The 11,944-nt window shown below is 41.8% G+C and overlaps 1 protein-coding gene across 1 annotated transcript in view; it reads right to left on the bottom strand.

Moving 5' to 3' along the window:
• Positions 1-1,098: 1,098 nt before the first annotated feature.
• The window catches only part of b3glcta (beta 3-glucosyltransferase a), a 138,883-nt gene continuing 128,037 nt past the window's right edge, over positions 1,099-11,944 (bottom strand). Inside the window, exons 14-15 of the mRNA XM_029772239.1 lie at positions 5,210-5,354; positions 1,099-1,797 (exon numbers count right to left, since the gene is read on the bottom strand). Coding sequence (XP_029628099.1) covers positions 1,630-1,797; positions 5,210-5,354 — 313 coding nt within the window. The 3' untranslated portion in view covers positions 1,099-1,629. The remainder of the gene's footprint in view (positions 1,798-5,209; positions 5,355-11,944) is intronic.

The following is an 11,944-nucleotide window of genomic DNA, read 5'->3' as shown; positions in this document are numbered from 1 at the left end:
ATGCACAGGTGTCAAACTCATTCTATGGAGGGCCGAGTGTCTGCGGGTTTCTGCTTCTCCTTTGCACTTGATTGACGAATTAAGGTAATCAATTAGTAAGGCACTCCCCACATCTGGTTGTCTAGGGCTTAATTGAAAGGAAAAAACAAAAATCTGCAGGCACTAGGCCCTCCATGGAAGGAGTTTGACACCCCTGATATAAAGGGTTATTTTTAACATGTCAGCCTAGTTGTATTATTCACATCCCTTTCCCCATGCTGGGCCTGTGATGATAAGTATTCCATAAATAAAGTTAAACAAGTTCAAACCGATCACTCATGAAGTTATGAAGTAATGAGGAAAGTTAGTGTGTCATGAGGGGAATATGGGTGTCCCCCCAAGCACAGTGCAAGGCCCTTTGCTTTCACAGTTATCATATCAAAGTAATAATAAACCAAACATCTTGAGTCATTTCTCATAGCTTCTATTTAAAATTCCATTCAACAGTATTTGGTGTGTGTGATAATAGGGGCAATGAAAACACACACACGTTTTCATAGCCCACATTATTTACATTCACAATTCATAGTCATTAATTAATCCTGAAACCAAATGCCAGAAATAAAACTCCAATAAGACAGCGCAAACATATATTTTTAACTAATAACACTTTGATATCAAAATAGTACACATTGTACAGCGTGTAGTAATAATGTTGAGATATGTCCTTAAGAAAATAAAACGGAGGCCTCCCGGCCGCGACCCAGCGGTCGTAATTGGCCCAGCGTGGTCAGGGTTTGGCCGGCAGGGATATCCTTGTCTCATTGCGCACTAGCGACTCCTGTGGCGGGCCGGGCACAGTGCACGCTGACCAGGTCGCTAGGTGTACGGTGTTTCCTCCGACACATTGGTGCGGCTGGCTTCCGGGTTGGATGTGCGTTGTGTCAAGAAGCAGGGTGGGTTGTGTTTCGGAGGACGCATGACTCTCGACCTTCGCCTCTCCCGAGTCCGTACGGGAGTTGCAGTGATGAGACAAGACAGTAACTACTACCAATTGGATACCATGAAATTGGGGAGAAAAAGGGGTAAAATAATAAAAAATATAATAATAATAATATATATTTTTTAAACTGTTTCATTGTTCAACTTGGCAAGGAATAGATTATATCATATAAATATACACAGACAAGATCCGAACACACACTGACAACCTCAACATGCAAATCAATTTAAACTGTGGCCGGGATTCAATACAAGTTGTAGAGGTGCGCGTTAGACAGCCGACAATATGTCTTCTAAAGGCGTTTTCCCCGGCATTCGCCGAGATCGCATTCATGGTAAATGCTAGCATGTCGACTCAAGCATCATTTACCTTCGAAAGTCCATTATGTTGCGCTGCTCTAACGCGCCTTGGATTGAATCCTGGCCACTGTCATGAATAAGTTCCCATACACACAGTCAGGGACAGGCTTGCATGAACCTTCCAAATTATATCTCCGCAAGATTCACAATATAGAAAACATTTACACTGATGGAGGAAACATGCTGACAATATGTTTGTCCATGACTCCACACACACACACACACACACACACACACACACACACACACACACACACACACACACCAAGACTGATAGTGTCTGAGTGACTATAACTCTTCCTTGGTGCTCTTGTTTAGTCCGTGTGGGCTTGTTGACATCGACTCATCCTTTAGCCACCTGTTGAAGACGGCGACGGGGTCGATGTTCCAGTGTTTGTGGAAAGAGATGGGCACCTGGTGGGCTAGGAAGTCTCTGGAGTAGTCTTCAGGTCGTGCCTGGAGGGACAGAACAATTATTTAAAAGCTAATATCGAGGATATTGACTTGCATTGGTGTCACAAATGCAAAAAAGTTTGCATTTGGAGACAAAACCAAAGAATGGATTGCTCTCTTATCTTGTCCACAGACTGCTTACCAGTGGTGTATAAAGTATCCAATTGTCATACTTGAGTAAAATATACACTGCTCAAAAAAATAAAGGGAACACTAAAATAACACATCCTAGATCTGAATGAATGAAATAATCTTATTAAATACTTTTTTCTTTACATAGTTGAATGTGCTGACAACAAAATCACACAAAAATAATCAATGGAAATCCAATTTATCAACACATGGAGGTTTGGATTTGGAGTCACACTCAAAATTAAAGTGGAAAACCACACTACAGGCAGATCCAACTTTGATGTAATGTCCTTAAAACAAGTCAAAATGAGGCTCACTAGTGTGTGTGGCCTCCACGTACCTGTATGACCTCCCTACAATGCCTGGGCATGCTCCTGATGAGGTGGTGGATGGTCTCCTGAGGGATCTCCTCCCAGACCTTTACTAAAGCATCCACCAACTCCTGGACAGTCTGTGGTGCAACGTGGCGTTGGTGGATGGAGCGAGACATGATGTCCCAGATGTGCTCAATTGGATTCAGGTCTGGGGAACGGGCGGGCCAGTCCATAGCATCAATGCATTCCTCTTGCAGGAACTGCTGACACACTCCAGCCACATGAGGTCTAGCATTGTCTTGCATTAGGAGGAACCCAGGGCCAACCGCACCAGCATATGGTCTCACAAGGGGTCTGAGGATCTCATCTCGGTACCTAATGGCAGTCAGGCTACCTCTGGCGAGCACATGGAGGGCTGTGCGGCCCCCCAAAGAAATGCCACCCCACACCATGACTGACCCACCGCCAAACCGGTCATGCTGGAGGATGTTGCAGGCAGCAGAACGTTCTCCACGGCGTCTCCAGACTCTGTCACATGTGCTCAGTGTGAACCTGCTTTCATCTGTGAAGAGCACAGGGCGCCAGTGGCGAATTTGCCAATCTTGGTGTTCTCTGGCAAATGCCAAACGTCCTGCACGGTGTTGGGCTGTAAGCACAACCCCCACCTGTGGACGTCGGGCCCTCATACCACCCTCATGGAGTCTGTTTCTGACCGTTTGAGCAGACACATGCACATTTGTGGCCTGCTGGAGGTCATTTTGCAGGGCTCTTGCAGTGCTCCTCCTGCTCCTCCTTGCACAAAGGCGGAGGTAGCGGTCCTGCTGCTGGGTTGTTGCCCTCCTACGGCCTCCTCCACGTCTCCTGATGTACTGGCCTGTCTCCTGGTAGCGCCTCCATGCTCTGGACACTACGCTGACAGACACAGCAAACCTTCTTGCCACAGCTCACATTGATGTGCCATCCTGGATGAGCTGCACTACCTGAGCCACTTGTGTGGGTTGTAGACTCCGTCTCATGCTACCACTAGAGTGAAAGCACCGCCAGCATTCAAAAGTGACCAAAACATCAGCCAGGAAGCATAGGAACTGTGAAGTGGTCTGTGGTCACCAACTGCAGAACCACTCCTTTATTGGGAGTGTCTTGCTAATTGCCTATAATTTCCACCTGTTGTCTATTCCATTTGCACAACAGCATGTGAAATTCATTGTCAATCAGTGTTGCTTCCTAAGTGGACAGTTTGATTTCACAGAAGTGTGATTGACTTGGAGTTACATTGTTGTTTTGAGCAGTGTAGATACCTTAATAGAAAGTTACTCAAGTAAAAGTGAAAGTCACCCAGTAAAATACTACTTGAGGAGAAGTCTAAAAGTATTTTGCTTTAAATATACTTAAGTATCAAAAGTAAAAGTATAAATCATTTCACCATGTGTTCTCTTGATAAGTGCGTGAATTTCACAATTTTCCTGTTCTGCTAAGCACTCAAAATGTAATGGGTACTTTGGGTTGTCAGGGAAAATGTATTGAGTAAAAAGTACAATATTTTCTGTAGGAATGTAGTGAAGCCACCGGACACCGCACTCCAGACTGTTGTAATTGCTACTCATAAACAGGGCTATTAAATACACTGGTACAATCAGAGAGAATATCAAAGACTAGTATCTTCGTTACCAAGGCCTTGCTACAACAACCATTGTTGAATTGTGAAATTGACGTACTGTGAAATGTTGGTATTATTAGGTTAGAATAATGGGTAAACAGTATTAGGTCTTAAGTAACTTATTAGATTAAGGTAATGGGTTAGGGTAGTTAGTATGAGGTAAGGGTAATGGATAAAAAAGGTATAAGGTGTGGCGTACAGCAGGTCAGCCACCAGGGGGAGACTCGTTGAGGCCTGGTAACAGATGGAGTATACATCACGAGGTGGTGGCTCCATCTGCTGGACGTGCCAGGACAGGACTAATTGGGGCTGATTGGGAGCTGGTGAGTAATCGAGGGCGGATTGCTCACCAGCTGTGCGAGGCCCATAAAGCTGCCAGAAGAGCAGCACACAAGGAGGACTAGGGGAAGTGAGGTGACTTCCAGGTGGTTGGATACGGTTACCCGAGCTAAGACGAGGGAGTTGAGTTTGTGTGCCTGACAGGATACAGGAAGACCCGGAGCCCAGGAGAAGGTATCCTGGAGAGATACCTCTTTCTTTTCTTTTTGATTTATTATTTAATAAACACCCTTGAAACCGAGCTAATCATACTCTGTCCGTGTCTGATCTATGTAAACGTCTTGACCAAACCCCCTGGTCTGCCACAAAGGTAATGGCTCTCTCCCACAGTGCGTTTTTGATCATCCAAACGTTATGCCGTGCAGTGGATGTACGACATAACAGCTAATACATCTTAAGGATTTGCTATCTGAAGGGTGTTCTCACTTTACCACTTGTATAAATTAAGTTCAATCTGCTTTGATTTGAATTTGTCAGAAAAAATAGAAAGTGCATATTTGTCATATGCCATAATCTGTGGTCTAGCATGCCTTCAATGTAGTTAACAAAATTTGATTTGGATATTTTCACTTCATAATACTTGTCATTTGGGTATAGAAAATGTTAGATAACATGCTGTGTATAAAGATGAACCAATTGCTTCATATTTCCTACAGTGCATGCTAGTATGCAGCGTTCCTATTGGTGTGGAATCTTCTTCGAAGCAGTGTTCACACAGTACGAAAAGCACAGAGCTACGACAGAACATTCTGACATGCTAGACTTTTGTTTGGGACAATTTGGTGTTGTCGGGAGATCACGAGTGCAGTAAATCAGCTATTGTTGACCTTGCCACACTGAGCGACTGGAGCTCCCATTTTTCGTGTACGACAATAACGATCATGAAAATAGTATGTGAAACATGAATCGTGTCAATAAAATTCCAAACTGTGGGTTCCTGGCATAAGGGTAATGGGTAAGGCCAGTGTATTACCTGGTGGAAGAGGGAGCTATGTGTGACAGGGAGCCCCAGAGCGTTGAGACACATCCCCAGCACCATGTCATCAGGGGCGTCATTACTGTAACACTTGCAGTCACTGGCCAGGAGCCTCACCACCGCGGCCCTACTGAACACCATCCTGACAGGACACAACACACAAACACCCCAACACACATTAGCTTATGTGTGGTGAGCGTTCTGGCACAGAAAATGGTTGAGCACCTAAGTGGACAATCCACTACATTATTATTATTATTATTATTATTAACGCACACATCAACATTTCTACTCTGACCAACACTTTTCAGAGAAAACAAGGTGGATTGAACCTGTTAAAAAACATTATCCCATGCATGAATACAGTAATGTACACACAGTTAAGGGTAAACATATGTTTTCAGCAAAATAGTGTTTTTTTAGACACGTGATCAATTCATGGAGTAGGCCATTAAAGAAATTGATCTGATGGTGCCAACTGATGTCATCGGCCTCCCCCCTTGCATGAGGAACAATAGAGGAGCAATAGAGAACAAAAGAGAGCCCCCCACCCCCATTGTTGTCAAGTCAGAGGACACCTGGACCACCTACTGAGTAAATCAGGTGATAAATGAGATGAAAAAGAGACTGGATTAGGACTTTAAAAGTTTGTGTTCAAAATGTCCAGTAAAGAGCAACCCTTAGCAGAGTAGTCTGGTTAATTTCACATGTACTGTACACACACATCCCCCAAATAACAATGAATGGCCTGATTGCAACGAAGATGAGGAACCTGCGGGTTACCTGCAGGTTGCCACTGGATTTCTTAACACGCTACTAAACAGGAGATTACAAGGAGATCCGAGCTAAAACAACTCTGGTTGCAACAACAAAAAAACTCTGCAATAAACTACTAGACCTGCTGATCTGACGCTGTTATGGTGTCAAACCAGCTTGATACTAGACAGTGAAAATTACTTGGGAAATGGTCAGTCTGCCTTCACTATTCCCGCCCCAATGAAAAAACATCCTATTAGGAACAAGGACATCGCAATAAGAAAAAGATGAACGGAAGAATGTGACATATTACAACTGAAATAAAATGATCAGACTGGAAATGTCATTATGACGATTATAACTTTCCGAAAATAAAGTTATTGAAAAACCAATTGTTAATTAATTAGCAGACCACATTGTAAATGGAAGTGATATTGATTGCAGCAATGTGTGTGATAGACAATTTAAATATCATAAAATGAAACACTTGGCATCTGTTTCTTTGGATAAGGACTTTCAAATAATAACAAATTACTCATCCTACCACATTTCCTTCCAATTCAGACATTGTTTCTTCAATAAAGTAGACTACAGTAATTACTATTTTGTACAGTAGCCCTGTATGAAATTATAAAGGTTCACTATTGAGTTTAATCACGTTCTACAAATAGCTTAAAATAAATAATCTCCACTATCCGCACAATATAAGAATACAATATCATTTGATTCAAAATACAACACAATCACGATTTTGTTTCAAATGTGTAGCCAACAGTTCAGGAATATTTCCTTTTCCCCTCTTGATAAGAAATGGGCATTTTCGATTCAGACAAGTAAAATCATTAACGGTTTACATAAATTGCAAAGTGTAGGCTAAATTGCCATAGTAGATTTACCGTGGTAAACAAGGAAATTAAATACTTTATTTCAGTTGTAGAATGATTGTCATATCGATAAATCACCCTTAAAATTGCAAGGTTTTTTTGGGTTGTTCGTGGACACAATTATTTTTCTTGAGGCAAGCTGAACTTTGGTAACCGAAGTCTACGCCCCTTCGTCTGTGATCGGTCAACAGTAAGGATTCTTCAATTAAGTGTTTGTCATTCAGCGAGAGACGACTTGTTTTCATGCAAATTTCACTTGAGAAATACTGCCCCAAACATAGTTAGATGTAAAATTGCGCAACTATGACATCGGCAAAAATAATTGCAGATTTTTTTTAAATCTTAAATTAATTCAGACTATTTTGAGGAAGTGTACTGGCTGCGATGTCTTGAGGGGCAAACAGCAAACCTAGTATGCGGGCGCCTTTATGGAGTGGTAAATTGGTGGCGGATGATGGTTGCAACTGATATCAGCTGTAGGGTGATTTTAGCACGTATTGATGGTTTAACGAGAGATCAACTGGCAATGATCTAGTGGCCAATCTTGGTTGCAATTGACCAATTTGACCACATTTATGTCTGTCTTATATTCTATTATATTGTTATATTTTGATCTAATAATCCATAGTAATGATTTGAAGTGAGAATGCAAAATTACACCAGAAGCTCATTACAGAGAAACAAGGCACAGGCCATTCAGAAAAAATACTAATAATTGAAGATAAGTATCTGTAGAGAACTGCAAACATGGGTGTTTGGGAGATTGCTAATGGATTTGTTCTAAATATAGTTCCTCCTGTAGTTTATACACAGTTCAACACCACCCCCACCACTACTACACTTCCTCTAAAACAGTGGTTCCCAACTCCGGTCCTCAAGTACCACCAAAAGCACACATTTTTGTTGTAGCCCCGGACAAACTCATTGAGGGCCTGATGATTCGTTGACAAGTTGAATCAGGTGTGCTTGTCTGGGGATACAATAAAAATGTGTACTGTTTGGGGTAGAGGTCTTCATGGGTCCAAAAAGTTGGACCCGTTCAGAAATGGATCCGTGGCTTTCCCACCCGACAAGATATGCATAAATAAATAAAAAATAAAATGAAGACCCGTTCCGAAATGGACCAGAGGACAGTCAGACCCATTCCAAAAAGGCCTGTGGAAAAACAGAGACCTGTTCAAATCCGAGAGTAGAAATCAAAAGAAACCTCAGAATGCCAGCGCCATCAATAAACAAGCAATATTGGCCAAATGATCGACAGTTATGTGAGTGTAAAAACTGCCTATTGTGTTTCGATGTGTAGCATGTTAAACACTTCATAGCCTATTGTTTTGTTTTTTACTTTCCTAAAACAATAATTGTCCACCTCACATTTCAGTTGTCAGAGATTTGAGCGGAAATGCATCAAAGCATTGCAAGCATATAGACCTATAGGTATACTGTATGATATAAAAATGTTAAAATATGAAGGAAGAGAAGCTTAGCCCTAGAGGCTGAGAGAAAGATAGAGATATGCCAGGGCCATGTTTCCAACATGCATGTCTTTATCCTTGTCAAATAGGCTACTACTGCTATACCGATATTGGCATATAGAAGGAGGCTATTTTGTCCATTTTCTAACAGAATATTTTTGTATGAAGATCAGCATTATATTGTTAGATTATAGGAGTAACTCTGGTAGACCTTAAAGGGTCTTCCTCACCTCAAGTTCAACTGTCTGAGTCAGTTGGAGCGCCGGGGCGCACTGCCTTCATATCATAGGCTTGCAGTAGGGCTATAGCCTAATAATAGCAATACCACACACATCCGTCACAAAAGTTTATTCTTTTTTATTTACTTAAAATTTGTATCCCTTTTTTCTCCCCAATTTAAATCTTGTCTCATCGCTGGAACTTCCCAACGGGCTCGGGAGGCGAAGGTTGAGTCATGCATCCTCTGAAACATGACCCGCCAAACCGCGCTTCTTAACACCCGCCCGCCAGCCGCACCAATGTGTTGGAGGAAACACCGTTCAACTGACAACCAAGGTCAGCCTGCAGGCGCCCGGCCCACCACAAGCAGTTGCTAGGGCACGATGAGGCAAGTAAAGCCCCCCCGGCCAAACCATCCCCTAACCCGGACGAAGCTGGGCCAATTGTGCACAGCCCTATGGCACTCCTGATCACAGCTGGTTGTGATACATCCCGGAATCGAACCCGGGTCTGTAGTGACGCTTCTAACACTGCAATGCAGTGCCTTAGACCGCTGCGCCACTCGGGAGGCCCTAAAAGTCTATTAGGGTAATATCAAAAGAAATAAAGTTAAGTCAAGTCATTGTTTATAGGGAAAATATGAACAGGTTTAAATTACGTTTTGCATCTCGCCCTCTTGGTTTTTTCCTTTTCATGGTTTGAGTGTGAGTAGATATAGTAAGTTACCGGTGATTCTATTACATTACAGTTGGAACTTAACTTCACCAAAGAAAATGGCTCAACAGAATGAAACAAAACACTTGTTTTGAAGGTTTAAACCTTCAAAACTTTTGTGAACAGGCTAGACCTATATTGCAGCCAATTACCAACAAAGGCGAGTGCCTACTGTAGTACTACCAAACAAATGGCAGCAATAGAGAGCAATAGTAATGGCGTCTTTTTGTAGGCACTAACTCTGCCATGGTTCGTTGGACACAGGCTATGAGAAAATTAATGGAGGTTTTGTAGTGTTTTTGGATAAATACAGAAAATAAAGGCTTAGGAGATCTTATCTTTGTTCTATGAGATAATCTTCAAATCATATCAAATGTTATGTCACATGTGCCGAATACAACATGTGTAGACCTTACCTTGAAATGCTTACTTACAAGCCCTTAACCAACAATGCAGTTCAAGAAATAGAGTTAATAAAATATTTACTAAACAAACAAAAGTAAAAAATGTAATAAAAAGTAAGACAATAAAATAACAATAACGAGGCTATATACCGGGGGTACCAGTACAGAGTCAATGTGCAGGGGTACAGGTTAGATGAGGTAATTTGTACATGTAGATAGGGGTAAAGTGACATCTTCATAAGCTAACGTCACTTTTTGTACATTTTGAAGCATTTATATAATTTAAAAAAGCACATAAAGCACATGATAGGCTCCATTTTTGCAAATGTGTTAAAAACCTACAGCTGAAATATTACATTTACATAAGAATTCAGACCCTTTACTCAGTACTTTGTTGAAGCGCCTTCTTGGGTATGACACTACAAGCTTGGCACACCTGTATTTGGGGAGTTTCTCCCATTCCTCTCAAGCTCTGTAAGGATGGATGGGGAGTATTAATATTTTCAGGTCTCTCCAGAGATGTTCGATTGGGTTTAAGTCCGGGCTCTGGCTGGGCCACAGGATGATTGTCCTTCTGGAAGGTTCTCCCATCTCCACAGAGGAACTCCAGAGCTCTGCCTCCCTCTAGGATGATTTTTTTATTTAACTAGGCAAGTCAGTTAAGAACACATTCTTATTTACAATGACGGCCTAGGAACAGTGGGTTAACTGCCTTATTCAGGGGCAGAACGACAGATTTTTACCTTTTCAGGTCGGGGATTCGATCTAGCAACCTTTCGGTTACTGGTCCAATGATCTAACCACTAGGCTACCTGCCGCCCCAGGAAGAGTCCAAACTTTTTCCATTTAAGAATGATGTAGGCCACGGCGTTCTTGGGGACCTTCCATGATGCAGAAATGTTTAGGCCTCTTCCCCAGGGTACTAAACATGGCTTGGTTTTTGCTCTGACATGTACTGTCAACTGTGGGACCTTATATAGACGTGTGTGCATTTCCAAATCATGTCCAATCAATTGAATTTACCACAGGTGGACTCCAATCAATTGGTGGACTCCAATCATCTTAAGGATGATCAATGGAAACAGGATGCACCTGTGCTCGAAATAGCAAAGGGACTGAATACTTACAAAAATAAGGAATTTCTTAAAATCAAAAAAATGGTTTTTGCTTTGTTATGGGGTATTGGGTATATATTGATGAGGATTTTTTTAAATGCAATCTATTTTAGAATAAGGCTGTAACGTAATGAAATTTGTCAAGAGGTCTGAGTACTTCCCGAATGCCCTGTATAAGATTTCCTAAGCCTGTGTTAACCTCAGACCTTATTTTCAGCATTTATCCCAAAACTCTATTAATTTCCCCCATGTGAATGGTTGAACGAACCAGAGCTAACTCATTTCTGGGTTTTAGGACAAGCTGGAAAGCTCTATAGGCTAATTATATTTATTTTACAACGGGCCTACTTGTAACCTAGCTTAAACTATACTGGACAAAAATATAAACGCAACATGTAAAGCGTTGGTCCCATGTTTCATGAGCTGAAATAAAAGATCCCAGAAAATGTTCAATATGCACAAAAAGCTTATTTCTCTCAACTGTGCAGAAATGTGTTTACATCCCTGTTAGTGAGCATTTCTCTTTTGCCAAGATAATCCATCCACCTGACAGGTGTGCCATATCAACAAGTTGATCAAACAGCATGATCATTACACAGGTGCACCTTGTACTGGGGACAATAAAAGGCCACTCAAATGTGCAGTTTTGTCACACAACACATTGCCACAGATGTCTCAAGTTTTGAGGTTGCATGTAGTTGGCATGCTGACTGCAGGAATGTCCACCAGAGCTGTTGCTAGAGAATTGAATATTAATTTCTCTACCATAAGCCGCCTCCAATGAATTTCTTTTGAATTTGGCAGTATGTCCAACCAGGCTCACAACCGCAGACCACGTGTAACAAGGCAAGCCCAGGACCTCTACATCCAGCTTCTTCAACTGTGGGTCATCTGAAACTAGCCACCTCGACAGCTGATGAAACTGAGAAGTATTTCTGTCTGTAATAAAGCTCTTTTGTGGGGAAAAACAAATTCTCATTGGCTGGGCCTGGCTCCCCAGTGGGTGGGCCTATGCGTCCCTGCCCAGTCATATGAAATCTATAGACTAATAATAAGGATATACAAAAATGATAAATTGTAATAAATACAAAAATAAATAAATACAAGTTAGAAAATTGCATCAAACCTGAATAGCGAGTTGCACATAATCCATTTGGTCAGGCCAATG

Source organism: Salmo trutta, chromosome 13 (assembly GCF_901001165.1).
Source record: "Salmo trutta chromosome 13, fSalTru1.1, whole genome shotgun sequence".
Taxonomy (NCBI): domain Eukaryota; kingdom Metazoa; phylum Chordata; class Actinopteri; order Salmoniformes; family Salmonidae; genus Salmo; species Salmo trutta.
Note: the sequence above shows the minus strand (reverse complement) of the source record. Positions and strands in the feature narration are given on the sequence as shown.